This window comes from Piliocolobus tephrosceles, chromosome 1 (genome assembly GCF_002776525.5).
Source record: "Piliocolobus tephrosceles isolate RC106 chromosome 1, ASM277652v3, whole genome shotgun sequence".
NCBI classification, from domain to species: Eukaryota; Metazoa; Chordata; class Mammalia; order Primates; family Cercopithecidae; genus Piliocolobus; species Piliocolobus tephrosceles.
Window position 1 is genome coordinate 187,527,840 of NC_045434.1, and position 21,943 is coordinate 187,549,782.

General features: G+C 42.0%; 1 protein-coding gene across 7 annotated transcripts in view; it reads right to left on the bottom strand.

Moving 5' to 3' along the window:
• Positions 1 to 21,943, bottom strand: part of ZMYM1 (zinc finger MYM-type containing 1) — a 38,458-nt gene that overhangs the window by 7,134 nt on the left and 9,381 nt on the right. Inside the window, exons 1-6 of one of the 7 annotated variants that reach the window (XM_023232305.3) lie at positions 21,001 to 21,032; positions 16,033 to 16,202; positions 14,219 to 14,291; positions 12,526 to 12,775; positions 5,325 to 5,499; positions 5,024 to 5,236 (exon numbers count right to left, since the gene is read on the bottom strand). In XM_023232305.3, the coding sequence (XP_023088073.2) occupies positions 5,024 to 5,236; positions 5,325 to 5,499; positions 12,526 to 12,775; positions 14,219 to 14,291; positions 16,033 to 16,202; positions 21,001 to 21,016 (897 nt within the window). In that variant the 5' untranslated portion in view covers positions 21,017 to 21,032. Of the gene's footprint in view, positions 1 to 702; positions 821 to 5,023; positions 5,237 to 5,324; positions 5,500 to 10,595; positions 11,227 to 12,525; positions 12,776 to 14,218; positions 14,292 to 16,032; positions 16,203 to 16,676; positions 16,799 to 17,540; positions 17,599 to 21,000; positions 21,033 to 21,943 lie in introns of those variants that run through there. The other 6 variants (XM_023232308.2, XM_023232307.2, XM_023232306.2 and 3 more) reach the window with 6 other exon arrangements.

The window sequence follows — 21,943 nt, forward strand, 5'->3', positions numbered from 1 at the left end:
ATATTTAATAGCAATTATAATAATAATACCTATGAAAGCAATAAGGCCGGGTGTGGTGGCTCATGCCTGTAATCCCAGCACTTTGGGAGGCCAAAGCAGGCAGATCACCTGAGGTCAGGAGTTCAAGACCAGCCTGGCCAACATGGTGAAATCCCGTCTGTACTAAAAATACAAAAAATTAGCTAGGTGTGGTGGTGAGCACCTGTAATCACAGTTACTCAGGAGGCTGAGGCAGGAGAATCACTTGAACCTGGGTGGCAGAGGTTGCAGTGAGCTGAGATTGCACCACTGCAGTCCAGGCTGGGCAACAAGAGCGAAACTCCATTTCAAGGAAAAAAAGAAAAAGCAATGAAGAAAGTGGTCACAGAAGAAGTTCATCATTTCAGGCAGTCAAAGCCTACTGGATAAACAAAGTCCTTATATAGTTATAGATCTGTCCTCAATGGTAGCTTGGGAATTAACTTGGGAAGATGTCTACTGATGCTGAGGAGGAGCCAGGAAGGAGTGCTTAACACACTTTATAAGATACTGTGGGAATAACTGTTTTTCTAGGCTAACTTCATGGTAAAAATTACAAGCATATTGTAAGAAAGCAGCATACAAGCAATAGAAAGTATAGAGTATTCTGAGTTGAGTAGTAACTGTGCAAAAGAAAGGATATAAACTTTGAAAGGCAGGCATTACTGCAAAGATTATGCTCACCATCTATTCTTTCTAGTCAAACAGGAACCAATATTCCTGGATTTCAGAATATGTCAGAGCCTAGGCACAGTGGCTCACGCCTGTAATCTCAACTTTCAGAGGCTGCGGCGGGAGTATCACTTGAACCCAGGAGTTTGAGACCAGACTGGTAAAATAGTGAGACCTCATCTCTAATAAATAAATAAATAAATAAATAAAAATAAAAAATTAGCCTAGTGTGGTGGCGTGCGCCTGTAGTCCCATTTACTTGCGAGGCTGAGGTGGGGACGATCACTTGAGCCCAGGAAGACAGAGGTTGCAGTGAGCTGAGATCATTGCATTCCAGCCTGGGCAACAGAGTAAGACTCTGTCTCAAAACAAGAAAGAAAGAAAAATAAAACATCAGGCTGGGTATGGTGGCTCCTGCCTGTAATCCCAACACTTTGGGAGGCTGAGGCAGGAAGATCACTTGAGCCCAGGAATTCGAGACCAGCCTGGGCAACAAAGTGAGACCCATCTCTACAAAAAACACAAACATTAACCAGGTGTGGTGGCACATGCCTGTGATCCCAGCTACGTGGGAGGGTGAGGCAGGAAGATTGCTTGAACACCTGAGGTTGGGCCTCCAGTGAGCTTTGCTCACACCACTGCACTCCAGTCTCCAGCCTGGGTGGAAAAGCAAGATTCAGTCTAAAAAAAAAAAAAAAAAAAAAAAGAGTCACTGATGGAATAAAACTGCTTTCAGAGATACAAAGTACACAGACAGGCTGGGCGCCAGTGGCTCACACCTGTAATCCCAGCACTTTGGGAGGCCGAGGCAGGCAGATCATCTGAGGTCAGGAGTTCAAGACCAGCCTGGCCAACATGGTGGAACCCTATCTCTACAAAAATACAAAAATTAGCTGGGTGTGGTGGCGGGCATCTGTAACCCCAGCTACTTGGGAGGCTGAGATGAAAGAATTGCTTGAACCCAGGAGGCGGAGGCTGCAGTGAGCTGAGATCATGCCATTGCATGCCAGCCTGGGCAACAGAGCAAGACTGTCTCAAAAAAACAAAAACAAAAACAAAACAAAAAAAACCCCACCAAAGCACAAAGACAAAAAAATACATATACGTTTTATTTTTCTGTGAGAGAACAGGATATTGGCAAAGGCACAACAAAACAAAAAGGATAATTTTGAAAATTTCTATTTTTATCCTTTATTAGTATGAAAAACTTTTATATTTTGAGAAATCTTAACAATTCACTAATCTTTAACATTAATCAACAATAGTGGCATAATTTATTTTTATTTACTTATTTATTTTTGAGACAGACTCTTGCTCTGTTGTCCAGGCTGGAGTGCAGTGGTACGATCTCGGCTCACTACAACCTTTACCTTCCCCAGGTTCAAGCAATTCTCCTGCCTCAGCCTCCTGGGTAGCTGGGATTACAGGCCTGTGCCACCATGCCCGGCTAATTTTTGTATTTTTAGTAGAGATGGAGTTTCACCATATTGGCCAGGCTGGTCTTGAATTCCTGACCTCAAGTGATCCTTCTGTTTGGCCTCCCAAAGTGCTAGGATTACAGGCATGAGCCACCGCTTCTGGCCCAATGTATAATTTATAATTAAGTTAGTTTATTATTCATAAGGGAAGGCTAACTTAATATACTCTATTAACATATGGCCAAAATAATTATAATTGCATCTAATAATCCACTTTTTAAAAATAAAAAGCTATCCCATTTTTAGATTCACATATTTGGACATTTTTCTAATTCTGGATTATAGTTCCCTAACATTGTAGATTTACTCCATTATCACTGTCACATGATGTCTTACATTCAGATGTAAGAGGAAAGTGTTAGGTTGTGCTTATTAACTAACTCGTTTACCCAAATCAGTCCTGCCCCATTACATAAGCTGAACAACTGGGTACTCAATACAGGCTTTTAAAAACAGAACAAAGCTGCTGGGCGCGGTGGCTCAAGCCTGTAATCCCAGCACTTTGGGAGGCTGAGACGGGTGGATCACGAGGTCAGAAGATCGAGCCCATCCTGGCCTACACGGTGAAACCCCGTCTCTACTAAAAATACAAAAAACTAGCCGGGCGAGGTGGCGGGAGCCTGTAGTCCCAGCTACTTGGGAGGCTGAGGCAGGAGAATGGCATAAACCCGGGAGGCGGAGCTTGCAGTGAGCCGAGATCGCGCCACTGCACTCCAGCCTGGGCGACAGAGCGAGACTCCGTCTCAAAAAAAAAAAAAAAAAAAAAAAAAAAAAAAAAAAAACCCAGAACAAAGCCTATTTATTGAGTGTCAAAAATAAAGAAAAAAAAAGGAACATTATTTCCTGCCTTTGGGAGAAGTCTTCTGTGCTTTCCATTCTGGTCCCAAGGCAGGACACTCTCAAAATGGGGGCATTCTGCCATAGAAAAGATGTGAGTCACAAATGACCTATTTGAATTATGGCTTGTTTTGACTCCCATCTTCAACTGCTTTTTTTTTTTTTTTTGAGGCAGAGTCTCACTCTGTCGCCTAGGCTGGAGTGCAATGGTGCCATCTCGGCTCACTGCAATTTCCGCCTCCCGGGTTCAAGCAATTCTTCTGCCTCAGCCTCCTAAGTAGTTGGGATTACAGGTGCCCGCCACCATGCCCAGCTAATTTTGGTATTCTTAGTAGAGGCAGGTTTTCGCCATGTTGGCCAGGCTGGTCTCCAACTCCTGACCTCAGGTGATCCGCCCACCTCAGCCTCCCAAAGTGCTGGGATTATAGGCGTGAGCCACCACACCAGGTCAACTGCTTGTTTTTAAGGAAGTCTGTATAGGGAAAGAGTTGGGTCTCAAAACATGATATGAACAACCAACATATCTAAGAAGTCCCACCTCATCTCATTTTATCTTTCTCTGCTCTCAGAAGCACCCACCCAGAGCTCGTCTCATCAGAAATAGGGACAAATAATCCAAATCTCATTGGATTATTTCCTCCTATGACTGATTCAGAAAAAGCATGTGATATTTTTTGTTTTGTTATTTTATTTATTTATTTATTTATTTATTTATTTATTTATTTATTTATTTATGAGATGGGAGTCTCGCTGTGTCGCCCAGGCTGGAGTGCAGTGGCCGATCTCAGCTTACTGCAAGCTCCGCCTCCCGGGTTCACGCCATTCTCCTGCCTCAGCCTCCGCGTAGCTGGGACTACAGGCGCCTGCCACCTCGCCCGGCTATTTTTGTATTTTTAGTAGAGATGGGGTTTCACCATGTTAGCCAGGATAGTCTTGATCTCCTGACCTCGTGATCCACCTGCCTCGGCCTCCCAAAGTGCTGGGATTACAGGCTTGAGCCACCGCGCCCGGCTGTTTGTTTTTTTTAAAGATGGGTTCTTGATATGTTGCTCAGGCTGGTCCTGAACTCCTGGTTCAACTGAACCTCCTGCCTTGGTCTCCCAAAGTGCTGGGATAACAGGTGTAAGCCACCATGCCTGGCCACATGTGACATTCTTGATTCATCTTTGCATTGTTTGGTGTAAGAGTTAAACACGTGGAATTAAAAACAAAAACATAGCTAGGTTCACATCTGTAATCCCAGCACCTTAGGAGACCAAGGCAGGAGGACCAGCTGAGTTCAGGAGTTTTAAGACAAGCTTGGGCAACACAGTAAGAGCTTGCCTCTACAAAAAATTTAAAAATTAGCCAGATGTGGTGGCGTGTGCCTGTAGTCCCAGCTACTCCGGACGCTGAGGTGGGAGGATCATTTGAGCTAAGGAGGTCAAGGCTACAGTGAGCCATGATTGCCACTGCACTCCAAGCTGGCTGACAGAAGAGAAAGACCTCATCTCAAAAAAATAAAAATAAATAAATAAAATAAATAGCTGGGCACGGTGGCTCATGCCTGTAGTAGCTCCTTGGGAGGCTGAGGCAGGAGAACTGCTTGAACCCAGGAGGCAGAGGTTGCAGTGAGCCAAGATTGTGCCACTGCACTTCAACCTGGGCAAGAGAGTGAGACTCCTTCTCAAAAAAAAAAAAAAATAAAAATAAAAACAAAAATACTTTCATGTTTGGGTTTTATTGACCAGCAGACTTGTTATTTTTGCTATACTTATTTGTAGTTTATAAACTGGCTCCAGCCTGCTTGCCTTTTCTTTAAGATAACATAATCAATCTGAGATTATTTAGAAAAATCTCCATATAGCATTTATCATGAATTCTTATGCAAGAAGAAACTGTTAAAAAGTCTTCTATTTCATCTTCATCAACTTACCAACTGACATTATTCCAAAGGGTACCAAAAATTCCCACATTTTCCTAGAGTGAAACCATTCATAGGCCAGTTAATAGAAGAAACCATAGGTCTTTATTCATACCTGCTTATATGCTGTAATGCTCTTTGAACTATTAAAGTAATGAGACTGTCCTTCCATCTGAAGTATGTGAGACAGACTAGAGCTGGTGTAACAATAAGTGCCACAGTTCTCACAGCAGTTCATGATGAAGTTGTTAGCAGAGTGAAACTTTGAAAGGCAGGCATTACTGCAAAGATTATGTTTCACATTCTGGTATTTTACTTCATACTGAATCTAGGATTTAATAAAAAAGATTCAGTAAAAACTCTGATATTTAAGCAGAATCATCAGAATCCCTGTAAAGGTTATAATTGAAACTTACAGTAGCAGTCTTCTGGCACATGCTGCACTTGGTCATAATGCTATTAGTACATATGGTAACAAATGGTTTTCTTTTTTCTTCATATGATGAAAGACAAGATAGGCTGCAAAAAGTTTTGCATGAGGTAGTGTCTTCCAGTTGAACACTGATCACATCCTTTGGATTTAAAATGTCTCTAAGAATAAATAACAAGGACACCATTAAACAGTTTAAACACAATTATAACTTCTTCCTCTTTATAAACAAAATAACCTCTCAAAATAGAGTTAAGAACGTTAGCCTTGAAATGAGAAAACCTGAATTTGGTATCCAGTTCTGTCACACTTATACTCCCTAAATTTTAATTTTCTCATATATAAAGCACATCTAATAGTGCAGTTTTGTTTTTTTTAAGAGATAGAGTCTTGCTATGTTGCCCAAGCTGGCCTCAAATTCCTGGGCTCAAGAGATTCTCCTACCTCAATCTCCCAAGTAGCTAGGATTACAGGCACATAACGCCACCATGCCTGACTTTGATGGTGCAGTTTTGGAGACTAGCCAGCCTGTAGTATTGGGTGGTGCTAGTGAAAACCGAGGGATCACATATTCACACGAGCAACTCTAGAACGTACAGGACAGAGAATCTCAAAAGTATAGTCTTCAAATCCCCGGGCGGGGGGTTCCCCAATATTAAACTATTTTCGTAAGATGTTATTTGCCTTTTCACTGTGTTGATGTTTGCAACATCACTTTGCCACTGATGTTGCAAAGCTAATGGTAGGACCTTGCAATCCCACTCCTTGGTAAACACCCAAAAAAACTAAAAACAGGTACTTAAACAAGCACATGTATATGCATAACAGCACTATTCACAATAGTCAAAAGATGAAAACAGCCCAAATGTTCATCAGTAAGTAAATGAATCAGTAAGCACATTGTGTTACATACATACAGTGCAGTATCATTCGCCTATTAACAAAAAGAATAAAGTACTGATACATGTTACAACATGGACAAACCTTGAAAATATTATGCTAAGGGAAAGAACCAGACACAAAAAGTCACTGCACTCTAGCCTGAGCAACAAAGTAATAATACCCTGTCACAAAAAAGTCATATATGATTCCATTTATATGAGATATTCGGAATAGATGAAATCTATAGATATAATGCATACTGGTGGTTGACAGGCACTGGGGGTAGTGCGAACTTGGGAGAAACTGCTTAGTGTTTAAGGTGTTTTACTTTGAAGTGATGGAAATGTTTTGGAACAAGATAGAGGTGATAGTCACACATTATGAATATACTAAATGCCAATGAAATGGTTAATTTCTTGGTATACAAATTTCACTTCAATGAATTTGGAAAAGAAAAAAGGCAATGGTGGGTAAAACTGTCAGAGCCTTAGTAGAAATCAAGGCTGTGGCATCAAAATGTACTAATATTCATGTTATTCCCTGCTACACATTCGCTGCCAAAAATAATTTTTTTGAAGTATCAGTTTCACTTAAGGATGTACTCAATGAAACCACAAAATATTTTAAATTATTTAAACTTCATCCTTAAGTACATTTAGAAAATATTCTGTCTTGGCCAAGTGGTAGGGTGAGAAAAAAAAAATTCTGTGTGACAACATGGGACATAAGCATAAAGTACTTCTGCACACCAAAGGATAATGGTTGTCTCAAGGAAAAGCCCACATGGAAATGTTGAGTTATAAATGAATTAGCCACTTTTTTCATGGAAAACATTTTTACTTCAAAGTACTATAAACAGTTTACTGTAAATAGTTTAAAGACAAACTATATTATCCACAAGTGGGTATCTGCAGATATTTTCTTGAAAATGAAAAAAAATGAGACTGCCACTTCAAGTAAAACAACTGACAGTATTTATCCCCAACAACAAAATGTTGGCTTTCAAGTGATAAGTAGAATTTTGGAAATCTTGTATCTTCCAAATTCAACTTGATCGATACCCAAAACTTAAAAACTTTTCTGAGACTAGTGGTGATTTTTAAAATACTGCATAATAAAATATGAGAACATTTAGAAGATCTGCAGAACTCGGTGAACCAATATTTTCCAAATTACAAGAGCATATTACAAAAATCATTCACGGGTAAAAGATTCATTCAAAGTACAAGATAAATTAATGAATTTTAACATAACAGAGTGCAAAAAGTTCACTGATCCACATGGTACAAAAAGTTTGATCCCACATTGCAACTAGCCTTTAAGAAACTACCGCTTGATTTTTGGTTGTAGTATTAAAGAACGCCCACAACGATCTAAAAGCCTACTAAAACACTCCCTGATTTTCCAGTCACATATTTGTGAGGCCAGATTTTCTTCAGACTTCAACCTAAACGACATTTTGCAATAAAGTGAAGGCAGAAACAGATACAAAAATCCAGCTAGACGTAAAGTGATTTGCAAAACTGATAAAACAATGATATTTATCAATTTTTAAAAAATATGGGTATTTTTCGTTCAAAATGTCATTCAATTTTTGATACAGTTAATACTCATAATCTACATAACTAAAGCTCTTTGGGTCTTCAATAATTTTTCAGGGTATAAGAAGTCCTGAGACCAGAAAGTTTGAGAATTGCCACTATAGAAAATATCTATATACCTAATAGCCAGGCGTGGTGGCTCATGCCTTTAATCTTGGGAGGCCAATGCGGGCGGATCACTTGAGGTCAGGAGTTCGAGACCAGCCTGGCCAATGAAGTGAAACCCCATCTCTACTAAAAATATTTAAAACCATTAGTATTCTGTGATCAATGTTTTGGAAGTTATGAATACAACACTATAAAATCACAGACCACAGAAGAATTAATTTGGGGAGCGGGTGGTTGTAAAAGGAGAGTGAGGAATGGTGTGGGAATAGACAAAAGGTAAAGATATTTAAGGCATACCTTTCAGACAGAATAAAGACACCAGCCAGATGGGAAGGGAAAAGAAGAAACTACATCAATGACGCATGGACGTCTGAAAATGCTTCCTAGTTTTTATTGCTATCAGCATACTAGATTTCTGGCTTCTAATGATCTACTAAAGCTTTATAAAAAATTAAAAAATGAATGTTGGTCAGGCACGGTGGCTCACATCTGTAATCCTAGCACTTTGGGAGGACGAGGCAGGCAGATCACCTGAGGTCAGGAGTTGGGGACCAGCCTGGCCAACATGGTAAAACCCCGTCTCTACTAAAAATACAAAAATTAACTGGGCATGGTGATGGGCACCTGTAATCCCAGCTATTAGGGAGGCTGAGGCAGGAGAATCTCTTGAACCTGGGAGGCGGAGGTTGCAGTGAGCCGAGATCCCGCTATTGAACTCCAGCCTGGGCAAAAGAGTGACACTCCGCCTCAAAAAAAGAAAAAAAAAAAAGAGAGAATGTTGGCTGGGTACAGTGGCTCACACCCATAATGCCAGCACTTTGGGAGGGCAAGGCAGGAGGATCACTTGAGCCCAGGAGTTCAAGACCAGCCTGGACAACATGGTGAAACCATCTCTACAAAAAAATACAAAAACTGGTCAGGCAGGGTGGCATGTGCCTGCAGTCCCAGCTACTTGGGAGGGTAAAGGTGGGAGGATTGCTTAAGCCTAGGTGGTCGAAGCTGCAGTGAGCCAAGATGGTGCCACTGTATTCCAACCTGGGTGGCAGACAGAGATCTTATCTCAAAAAAAAAAGAAAGAAAGAAACGCCAACAAATTAGGAACAACTTTCTGATAAATAAATCAAACCTAGTGCAGAGGCCGATTTTGGGCTTTATTGATTGCATTCAGGATTTCTGGTTGGTTCCAACTGAGATACTAAAGTGAAGAAATGACACTTAAATACACAGTTCCCAAGAACAAGTCACATCGTTTTTGTTTTTTTTTTTGAGACAGGGTCTCGCTCTGTTGCCCAGGCTGGAGTGCAGTCGCACAATCTCAGCTCACTGCAACCTCCGCCTCCTGGGTTCAAGCAATTCTCCTGCCTCAGTCACTGGAGTATCTCGAACTCATGACCTCCAGTGATTCTCCTGTCTTGGCCTCCCAAAGTGCTGGGATTACAGGTGTGAACCAACTTGCCTGGCCCACAAGTTGCATCTTTCTAGTAAGATTTAAAATGTTATCTTCAAAGTGATCTTCCATTTAGTCCATGAAATAGAATAAAAACTGCATTGACTCAAAACAGATATTAAATCATTCCTATAACAGAAATCTTAAAAAGTAATTAAAAATCAGGGGGCCGGGCGCGGTGGCTCAAGCCTGTAATCCCAGCACTTTGGGAGGCCGAGACGGGTGGATCACGAGGTCAGGAGATCGAGACCATCCTGGGTAACACGGTGAAACCCCGTCTCTACTAAAAATACAAAAAACTAGCCGGGCAAGGTGGCGGGCGCCTGTAGTCCCAGCTACTCCGGAGGCTGAGGCAGGAGAATGGCGTAAACCCGGGAGGCGGAGCTTGCAGTGAGCTGAGATCCGGCCACAGCACTCCAGCCCGGGCGACAGAGCAAGACTCCGTCTCAAAAAAAAAAAAAAAACAAAACAAAAAATTAGGCAGGGTGTGGTGGCTCATGCCTGTAATCCCAGCACTTTGGGAGGCCGAGGTAAGCAGATCACCTGAGGTCAGGAGTTCAAGACCAGCCTGGCCAACATGGCAAAAGTGCATCTCTACTAAAAATAAAAAAGTTAGCTGGGCATAGTGGCATACGCCTGTAATCCCAGCTATTTAGGAGGCTGAGGCAGGAGAACTGCTTGAACCCAGGAGGCGGAGGTGGCAGTGAGCCGAGATTGCACCACTGCACTCTGGCCTGGGTGACAGAGTGAGACTCTGTCTCAAATGAAGCAAAACAAAACAAACAAACAAACAAAACTGAAAATCAGCACGGTGGCTCACACCTGTAATCCCGGCACTTTGGGAGACCAAGGCAGGAGGATCACTTGAGCTCAGGAGTCTGAGACCAGCCTGGGCAACACAGTGAGACTCTGTCTCTGCAAAAATAAATAAATAAGTAACTGAAAATTATTTTCAGTTCAGGATAGTTTCACTGGAAGATAAAAAACCCCAGATAAAAAACCTAACATTTATATAAAAGGCTAATTAATGTGGAATTTTTAAGTTTTGAAAAAAGCACAGTCTACTCTGAATCATGGATGGCCTTTCCCAGCCTAAAATTTACTACCATCTTTCTACCCACTACAATATAGTATTTTTGATTTAAAAATTTTATTCTAGAGGAAGTAAAACATCCCAGATTTTTACTCATATTGGATTTTCATGCCTAGGAGAACTTACACACTAAATCTTTCCTGCTTCAGCCTTTTTCAATCTGTCTGGGACATCTGCTGAAGATGTGTAGTGAGTCTCTAAGGTCCCTTCCAGTTTTATGATTCTGCGGGGAGAGAAAGCAGTCTGAAGAGAGTACTATATGGCCCATAGCAAGAAAGTAAAACGACAAAAGGCTAGTATAGTATTGAAGGGTTGAAAAGCAAAAGAGAATGTAAGTAACCTTCCATGGAATAAGACCTGAAGCAACAGATAAGAACTGAAGCAGCAGCCAGAGGAGCTGAAGCAACCCATCAAAAAGGGTTTGTGAGTTTGTTAAGAAAATAATAAGTTAACATTTATTGAGTTCTTATTACCTGCTAGTATTGTTCTGACCACTTAAATATACTATTTAATGCTCATAATTCTTTTTGTAGATTTATAAAAACAGATATGAATACTAAGTAACAAAGAAGTTCTCAATAGTGATCCAACTTTGGCATGTATAGGAATCACATGGGGATAAATGCAGTTCTGAATCAGTAGGTCTGGGTGAGACCCGAGAAAGTGCATTTCTTTTTTTTTCTTTTTGAGATGGAGCCTCACTCTGTCGCCTGGACTACAGTGCAGTGGCCCGATCTCAACTCACTGCAACCTTCGCCTCCCGGGTTCAAGCAATTCTCCTGCTTCAGCCTCCCAAGTAGCTGGGATTACAGGCGCACAGCACAGCACTCGGCTAATTTTTTGTATTTTAGTAGAGACAGGGTTTCATCGTATTGCCCAGGCTGGTCTCAAACTCGAGCTCAGGCAATCCGCCCGCCTCGGCCTCCCTAAGTGCTAGGATAACAGGCATAAGCCACCGTGCACGGCCTGAAAAAGTGCATTTCTAACAAACTCTTGGGTGATGCTGATCTAGCAACTCAGGTATGAAACTTTGAGTAGTAAAATATAACTAAACAGAAGAAGCAAAATTCAAATTATGGCAACCTGAGTCCAAAACAAGTATTATTTGGAAGAAATTTGTTATATTTAGAAGCACTGTGGTTGCCTATGAATTTTCTTGTTCTGAACAAGAACATTTAAAAATTAGCATATCCTAAGTGCTAACAACCATAATTATACTGCCTTAGGACTCTCAAAGCCAAAATGACACTGATTTTTCACATATTCTCACGTAAGTTTTTAAAAAATTACATACAGTCATGTAGGTTTATCTATGGCCATCAATTTTTCAAACGAATCACTTCATTTACCATTATAAAAGAAATGTAGCATTATTTTACATCTTGGAAAATCCAAAATAACTGTCATAGGATTAATTTTTTAGTACGTTGCTCCCTATACAGTTAAATAGAACAGAATGGATAAACAATAATCCCACTTACAGAGAATTTCAAACAAAAAGAGTAGGAAAGTAAGTTTTGGAAGTCACATTACTTAAAGGTGAAGAGAAACAGAACTTTTCACATGTTAAATTTCTGCAAAAAAAAAAAATATTTCTAGAGAATCCATCAGAGGAACTAAAAGTAGAAAAAACTTTTTCCTAAACCAAGACAACATGTCTTCAAAAGAAATGAAAATGGCCGGGCGCAGTGGCTTACACCTGTAATCCCAGCACTTTGGGAGGCCAAGGCTGGCAGATCACCTGAGGTCAGGAGTTGAAGACCAGCCTGGCCAACATGGCGAAACCCCATCTCTACTAAAAAATACAAAATTAGCCGGGTGTGGTGGTGCATAGCTGTAATCCCAGCTACTCAGGAGGCCGAGGCAGGAGATTCTGGTTGAACCCAGGAGGAGGGGGTTGCAGTGAGCTGAGATCGTGCCACTGCACTCCAGCCAGGGCAACAAGAGTGAAACTCAGTCTCAAAAAATAAAAAAAGGAAATGTAGAAATTACAACTAAGACTATGATCAAGAACAAGGTAGGGAAATAAAAGGGGGCATAATTTAGAATTATATACTTTGAGCAGTTTGAACAAGTTCTCTTAGAAGGAACTGATGAACTGGCAGATGAAATGTATTCAGTGATGCATGGTATGGAGCAGAAAAGTTGAGCAGATCCTTTCCTCTGATAAGCAGTTTGCCCCTTCTGAAGAATTTTTTTACAACCAGCACAGGAAACCTGAATAGCTGTGGTTGAAACTGAAGGAAGCATTTTATTCATGCCAGATGATGCCAGAGAAAGCTGAATGCCTGTAGTCAACTGTGAAGCTATAAAAACAGAAGAGGGAGAAAAAAAATCGAGTTACATAAAATTAAATAGGCATTCTTTTATTTTCTTTCTTTCTTTTTTTAGAGACAGGGTCTTGCTCTAGTTACCCTCTTTTGCACTCTAGGCAGTGTAGTGATATGATCATGGCTCACTGCAGCCTTGACGCCCTGTACTCAAGTGACCCTCTCGCCACCTGGTGTGGTGGCTCACGACTATAATCCCAGAACTTTGGGAGGCCGAGGCGGGTGGATCACCTGAGGTCAGGAGTTCAAGACCAGCCTTGGCCAACGTGGTGAAGCCCCATCTTAATAAAAATTACAAAATTAGCCAGGCGCGGGGGCTAACACCTGTAATCCCAGCATTTTGGGAGGCCAAAGTGGGTGGATCACGAGTTCAAGAGATTGAGACCATCCTGGGCAACATGGGAAAATCCCGTCTCTACTGAAAATACAAAAATTAGCTGGGCATGGTGGCACACACCTGTAGTCCCAGGTACTCGGGAGGCTGAGGCAGGAGAATCACTTGAACCTGAGAGGTGGAGGTTGCAGTGAACTGAGATCGCGCACTGCCCTCCAGCCTGGCAACAGAGCGAGACCCTGTCTCAAAACAAAATTATCTGGGTGTGGTGGCACCGTGCCTGTGATCGTAGCTACTTGGGAGGCTGAGGCAGGAGCACTGCTTGAACCTGGGCAGCGGAGGTTGCAGTGAGCCAAGATCGTGCCATTGCACTCCAGCCTGGACAACAAGAATGGAAACTCCATCTCAACAACAAAAAAACAAAAAAAAAAATCCTCATGCCTCAGCCTCCCAAGTAGCTGGGACTATAGGCATGCACCACCACACCTGGTTTATAAATCTTCTGTAGAAATGGGATCTCACTATGTTGCCCAGGCTGGTCTCAAACTCCTGCCCTCAAGCGATCCTTCCACCTTGGCCTCCCAAAATGTTGGGATTACAGGCATGAGCCACCATGCCCAGGCTCTTTCATTTTCTTTTCTTTTCTTTCTTTTTTTTTTTTTTTTGAGACAGAGTCTCGCTCTGTTGCCCAGGCTGGAGTGCAGTGGTGTAATCTCGGCTCACCACAACCTCCGCCTCCCAGGTTCAAGTGAATCTCCTGCCTCAGCCTCCTGAGTAGCTTGGATTACAGGCATGCGCCACCATGCCTGGCTAATTTTGTATTTGTAGTAGAGACGGGGTTTCACTATGTTGGCCAGACTGGTCTCGAACTCCTGACCTCATGATCCGCCTGCCTTGGCCTCCCAAAGTGCTGGGATTACAGGTGTTAGCCACGGTGCATGGCCTCTCTTTAATTTTCTTACAGGTTACTTCTCCTGGACTTGAAACCCAACACAAACAGAGCAATATTCAAAGGCATTAAAAAAGAATGAATCAGCTATCATATTGGTCTGAATAAACATAATTAACTTAAATAATTCTATTACCACTCTCTGAAAACACAGCGTTTATTTTCAGTTCATTCTCCTGAGTTCTGGATTGTTGCCTATGACAATACTCCTAAAAAGAAAAAAAGAAAAGAATTAAAAATAATGAATACAATGAATTTAAGACAACCACTCATTCAATAGAAAATGATAAATTGTGGTCAGGCCTGGTCAATGAATTATAAACTGAATTGAACCAAAATACATAAGTATACACTACCCTTTTGGTACTCTTTGGCTGACAACACCAATCACCTAATACATTATTTTCTGTGGTATCCAGGTGTGACATCAGAATCTTTTGTCAACAAAATCCTTCCAGTCACTACCAATAGGGAGCAGACATATTGAATTACAACTATTTTCCCTACTTTTTTTTTTCTTTTTTTTTGGAGACAAGATCTCACTCTGTCACCCAGGCTGGAGTACAGTGACGCGATCTCGGCTCACTATAACCTCCTACTTCTGGGTTAAAGTGATTCTCATGCCTCAGGCTCTGGGACTACAAGCACGTGCCTCTATGCCCGGCTAATGTTTGAATTTTTAGTAGAGACATGGTTTCACCATGTTGCCAGTGGTCTTGAACTCCTGGCCTCAAGTGATCTGCCTGTTTCACCCTCCCAAAATGCTGGGATTACAGGCATGAGCCACCACACTCAGTCTTCCCTGCTTGTTCTAATCATTAACAGTCAATTGTCTTCATAAAGACCTTAACACCAGAAATTGTTAATTGGACAGAATGATTCTTACAAAGGACAATTTTTTCAGAGCAGGAGGCAATTTCATAGCTGCTATATCTAAACTTGATCTATGCCTGAAAGTCCACGGGATGAAGAAGCAATAGATAGTTCCTAGATGAATAACATTCCCCAGTGTCAGCAACTCAATGGTAAGCATACCCTTATTTAATATTAATCTACTTTAGGCTATTTCTAAATAGAATACTACAAATAAATTACTCTTTTTAGCGATTTTTCTTTCATTAGAACTTTCAGCTCGTTCACAGTTCATATACAAACATTCTTTTTTTTCTTTTTTTTAAGAGACAGGGTCTCGCTTCATCACCCAGGCTGGAGTGCAATGGCACAATCATAGCTCACTGCTTCCTTGAATTCTGGGGCTCAAGCGATCCACCTGCTTTAGCCTCTCAAGTAGCTGAGACTACACGTGTGCACCACTATGCCTGGCTAATCTTTGTATTTTTTATACAGACAAGGCCTTGTCATCCGGTTGGTCTCAAACTCTTGGGCTCAAGTGATCGTCCCGCCTTGGCCTCCCAAAGTTCTGGGATTACTAGTGAGCCACTGTGCCCGGCCATATATACAAACATTCTAAGGAATGTTTTCCCTACTTAAACAATACTCACAGCTCAAGTCAGTTCATCCTTTATAAGTTCTTTAGTAAGCGATATGTATAAAAAATTTTAATTTACATAAAAAATTAACTTAGATTAAAAAATTGTAATTTGTATTGTTTAAAGTTAAGAAAAACAAAAATAAAATATGTTAACCTCTGGAAGTAGACTCTGTCAAAAAAAAAAAAAAAGTGTTTACCTTAGCTAGGCCCATAACACCTTAAACAATCCTTTTATCTACACAAAAACCCAATTCCAAACAGTCTAATTTTTCCTCAAATCATTTTCTTACATATACTTGTAATGGTACTTAACACTATATACCTTGTATTATTTCATTAACTGCTTTGGAGGAGACAAAGATTTGAGTTTTTCAATGAATAATTTCAGCACCTTTATAACTAAAATTTATAATTAAATGCTGCTCTAGAAATAATGGAAATAAGGGAAAAGTGTTTACTTGAGCATTGTCGGGTTCTGTCTTAACTTCATCTAGCAGCCCCAGCTGTGATGCCACTGACTTGTCACATTCACCACCTAACAGTGGTTCTTTCATTTTAGTATCTGATGCAAAGGAATTCTCCAGTTCCAAACTAATGGGTTTCTTCCTGAAGAACAGTTTCCAGATTCCTAAAATAAAATATTGATAAAGAGTTTGATTTTAAAATTAGTCCTTTTAAATACGGTAATTTTCTGGAACGACAAAAGGGTCTTTAGACAGCTTGGCATCAAGGTTCCTTCACTGTAAGAACACTGGCTTCTTTCCTTTCATTCATTATTCTTCAATATAGTTTTGCTGTATACTTCTCTGGTAGCTACTACCAACTCTGTGCTTTCTTCTGAAATAGTCTCCATTTCTGTTTCCCCAAGCCTGAATGCAGCATAAAACCACCAAAACTTACAAGTTTATTTTTAACTTTTCAATAGTAGAAAATGTAAAGCTTTCAGCCAGGGGTGGTGGTTCACGCCTGTACACCCAGCACTTTGGGAGGCCTAGGTGGGCGGATCACCTGAGGTCAGGAGTTCGAGACCAGGCTGGCCAACATGGTAAAACCCCATCTCTACTAAAAATACAAAAAATTAGCCGGGTATGGTGGCACGTACCTGTAATCCCAGCTACTTGGGAGGCTGGGGCACGAGAATCGCTTGAACCTGGGAGGTGGAGTTTGCATTAAACAGACACTGAGCCACTGCACTCCAGCCTGGGAGACAGAGTGAGACTGTGCCTCAACAAACAAACAAACAAAAAAGAAATGTAAAGCTTTCTATCTGAGGTTAACCCAATCTGTACTCACTACCCCTCTCTGCCCTCCAGTTATCCTTGTCATTTGCTTCTTCGATTTATCTTCCATTACAGGATATAAGCATTTAAATACATTCTAGAATCTAAAGCTATCCACCGTCTCTGACCACCCCTTTCCCCATTCTTGAAATTCCTTTGATTTTTCTTACTCCGACGTCTCCTGTTTCTCATTTTACCTCTTTGGCAGTATTTTTCGTCTCCTGTTTCTCATTTTACCTCTTTGGCAGTATTTTTCACAAATACTTATTTTACCTGCTTCTAAAATGTTTGTGTTCCTCAAAAATACAATTTCCCAGTACTCTTCTTGCCTGCTCTATGATCTTGAACTCCTGACTTTTAAAAAATAACCAATTTGGCTGGGCGCAGTGGCTCACGCCTGTAATCCCAACACTTTGGGAGGCTGAGGAGGGTGGATCACGTGAGGTCAGGAGTTTGAGACCAGTCTGGTCAACATGCTGAAATCTCATCTCTACTAAAAATACAAAAAATTAGGCTTGGTGGCACATGCCTGTAATCCCAGTTACTCGGTAGGCTAGGGCAGGAGAATAGCTTGAACCTGTGAGCAGAGGTTGCAGTGGGCCAAGATCGTGTCATTGCACTCCAGCCTGGGTGACACAGCGAGACTCTGTCTCCAAAAAGAAAGAAAGAAAGAAAGAAAGAAAAACCTGTTGGCTAGGTGCGGTGGTTCACGTCTGTAATCCCAGCATTTTGGGAGGCCACGGCGAGTGGATCACCGGAGGTCAGGAGTTTGAGACTGGCCTGGTGAACAAGGCAAAACTTCGTCTCTACGAAAAATACAAAAAAAAAAAAAAGAAAGAAAAATCAGCCGGGTGCGGTGATATGTGCCTGTGATCTCAGCTACTCAGGAGGCTGAGGCAGGAGAATCGCTTGAACCCAGGAGGAGGAGGCTGCAGTGAACTGAGATTGCACCACTGCATTCTAGCTGTCTCAAACAAACAAAAAAACCAAGTCTTTGGCCGGGCGTGGTGGCTCATGCCTGTAATCCCAGCACTTTGGAGGTCAAGGCAGGTGGATCACCTGAGGTGAGGAGTTCGAGACCAGCCTGGTCAACATGGCAAAAGCCTGTCTCTACTAAAAATACAAAAATTAGCTGGTCATGGTGGCAGGCACCTGCAATTCCAGTTACTCAGGAGGCTGAGGCAGGAGAATCACTTGAAAACGAGAGGCAGAGGTTGCAGTGAGCCGAGATCATGCCATTGCACTCCAGCCTGAGAGACAGAGAGAGACTCCATCTCAAAAAACAAAACAAAACAAACAAAAACCAAGTCTTTTTTTATTTTTATTATTTTTTGAGACAAGGTCTCGCTCTGTCACTCAGACAGTGGCACTATCTCAGTTCACTGCAGCCTCACCCTCCTGGGATCAAGCAATTCTCCCACCTTAGTCTCCCGAGTAGCTGGGACCACAAGCATGCGCCACCATGCTCAGCTAATTTTTTTTTTTTTTTTTAAGAGAAGGGGTCTCACTATGTTGCCCAGACTGATCTCGAACTCCTGGCTCAAGTGATCCTCTCACCTCAGCCTCCCAAAGTGCTTGAATGACAGGTGTCTATCTGTGCCCAGCCTATGATCACAACCACAGATTCAACTATCACCTATGGGCTGTTTCTCCCCTACATTCCTAAGCTGCGGCCCATATACCTAATTGCCTATTAAATATCTCCACTTGGCCGGGGTGGTGGTTCACGCCTGTAATCCCAGCACTTTGGGAGGCTGATCACGAGGTCAGGAGATTGAGACCATCCTGGCTAACACGGTGAAACCCCGTCTCTCCTAAAAATACAAAAAAAAATTAGCCAGGTGCAGTGACAGGTGCCTGTAGTCCCAGCTACTCGGGAGGCTGAGGCAGGAAAATGGCGTGAGCCTGGGAGGCAGAGCTTGCAGTGAGCAGACATCGAGTCACTGAACGCCAGCCTGGGTGACAGAGCAAGACTCCGTCTCGATAATAAAATAAATAAATAAATAAATAAATAAATAAATATCTCCACTTAAATGTTCCACAGGTCCCTCAAACTCAAGGGATTTGAACTCTGGTCTCAAGCAATCCTCTTGCCTCAATAAAACTATATTCTTTTATTACCCCCACAAACCTGCTTTACAGATATTCCCTTTCTTGGTAAATAGCAGTGTCATATACCTAATTTCCCATACCAGAAATCTAGAATTAACCTGGGATTATTCTTCTTCTCCCTAAATCTAATCATGAAATTAGATCAATCTACCCTTTAAATAAGTCTCTCTTTTTTTTTTTTGAGACAAGAGTTTTGCTCTTGTTGCCGAGGATGGAGTGCAATGCATGCATCTCGGCTCACTGCAACCACAGCCTCCTGGGTTCAAGCGATTCTCCTGCCCCAGCCTCCCGAGTAGCTGGGATTACAGGCATGTGCCACTACGCCCAGCTAATTTTGTATTTTTAGTAGAGATGGGGCTTTTCCATGTTGGTCAGGATGGGCTCAAACTCTCGACCTCAGGTGATCCGCCTGCCTTGTCCTCCCAAAGTGTTGGGAATACAGGCGTGAGCCACCACGACCAGCCAAATAAGTCTTAAGTCTATTTTCCCATCACACATGCCTGCCTGCTTCTCCTCACTATCCAATTCAGTAGATCCACTTTTGGTCAATAGGCAGCTAAAATCCAAACTCACAGTATAAAAGACTATTGTGCATTCAGGTTTTAAAAAAATTCCATCTTACAATTTTTGAGGAACTATGAAAGCAAGGTCTCTTTTACTTTTTTCATTATACTTTAAGTTCTGGGGTACACGTGCAGAACATGCAGTTTTGTTATACAGGTATACACATGCCATGGTGGTCTGCCGCACCCATCGACCTGTCACCTATATTAGCTATAGCTCCTAATGCTATCCCTCCCAGCAAGGTCTCTTGTTCAAAGACAGATTGGTTCCTTATTTTCTCCTTTTTCCTTGACTGAGGCCTACTTTCCACTTTTCTGGTAACTGCCACCTCTGATTCTAAATCCTTTGGAACTCTTTCCTTTCCTGCCACTCTAGCTTGGCTTCAGAGTGCAAGTCTTCCTGTCTCCTAGATCCTTAAAAAAGAGCCTTGAGGCCGGGCGCGGTGGCTCACACCTGTAATCCCAGCACTTTGGGAGGCCGAGGCGGGCGGATCACCAGGTCAGGAGATCGAGACCATCCTGGCAAACACGGTGAAACCCCGTTTCTACTAAAAATACAAAAAAAAAAAAAAAAAAAATTAGCCAGCCGTGGTGGCGGGCGCCTGTAGTCCCAGCTTCTCAGGAGGCTGAGGCAGGAGAATGGCGTGACAGGAGGCAGTGGAGCTTGCAGTGAGTGGAGATCATGCCACTGCACTCCAGCCTGGGCGACAGAGCGAGACTCCATCTCAAACAAAAAAAAAAAGAGCCTTACAGCAGGCACCTGTAGCCCCAGCTACTCGGGAGGCTGAGGCAGGAGAATAGCGTGAATCCAGCATGCAGAGATTGCAGTGAGCCGAGATTGCGTCATTGCACTCCAGCCTGGGTGACAGAGCAAGACTCTGTCTCAGAAAAATAAAAAAATAAAAAAAGCCTTCATTATGGAGGGCAGATGATAACTAACACAAATGTGGAGAAGCTGAAGTTATTCACTTAGAATAATGGGCTCCAAAAAAGAAAAAAAACAAACAAAAAATCTCTTATAGGAGTAATTCCAGGACTACGGTTTTATTCTGGGTTAGTACATGAAAGACCCAAGTAATCCTGCCATTATTTTTTATTTCTGTGATTGGGGCTCAACCACCTTCCCTCATTTCCATCTTTAGTTCAACTTTTGCTGAAAGTTCCTATCCCAATGCAGAAAGTTAAATAAGACCTGAGTGTCAAGTGCAATAAATAGTTCATACAGCCTCTGTCCAGCCCATTTGAGCACTACACACAAGCAGTAAAGCAAAACTCACTAATAATTAACTATTTGTCATTAGGTAGATTCCCTTCACCTGAAAGTACACATGCCATGCAAGTCTAAACATCAATTAAAAAGAAAGCACCGAGTTTTGTGCAGTGGTGGTATCATAGCCAATGAAGTTTACGTGAGGTACAATTACTGCTATTTGTAAGACAAAACAAAACAAAGTAAAACAAAACAAAGTACCTATGAGCTTTGGCATCTTGCAACCCCTTCAAATGTGTCATCATACAAACATAAAAATAGTGGAGACTGAGCGCGGTGGCTCACGCCTGAAATCCCAGAGCTCTGGGAGGCTGAGGTGGGTGGATCAGGAGGTCAGGAGTTCAAGACCAGCCTTACCAACACAGTGAAACCCCATGTCAACTAAAAAATACAAAAAATTAGTTGGGCGTGGTGGTGGGCACCTGTAATCCCAGCTACTCAGGAGGCTGAGGCAGGAGAATAGCTTGAATCTGGGAGGCGGAGGTTGCAGTGAGCCGAGATCTCACCATTGCACTCCAGCTCAGGCAAGAGTGTGAGACTCTGTCTCAGAAAGAAAAAAAGGAAAGCATCCTGAAAATTTCTGAGGCAAGGGAAAATGCAATGCAACAATTGTTTGGCTATAAGAAGAACAAAACACGTATTAGTGACAGATCCATTACATCCTTTTCCAACAAGATGCACATTAGAGTAAAATAATTCCTACAGATTTCCTTTTAACATAGCCCTACTCATCTTTCCAAACTAGGGCTAAATCATAGTATGACAGAGTACAGGTATTAATAGTCAAAGGATGAATGCTGCACATCTTCCTGCTGGGCAATACTACTTGGTAGTAACATAAAATACATATACATATATACACATACACACATTTTGAGATGGAGTCTTGCTCTGTCACCAGGCTGGAGTGCAGTGGTGTGATCACGCCTCACTGCAACCTCTATCTCCCAGGTTCAAGCGATTCTCCTGCCTCAGCATGCTGAGTAGCTGGGATTACAGGCATGTGCTACCACGCTCAGCTAATTTTTGTATTTTAGTAGAGATGGGTTTTCACCATGTTGGCCAGGATGGTCTCGATCCCCTGACCTTGTGATCCGCCCGCCTCGGCCTCCCAAAGTGTTGGGATTACACGTGTGAGCCACCA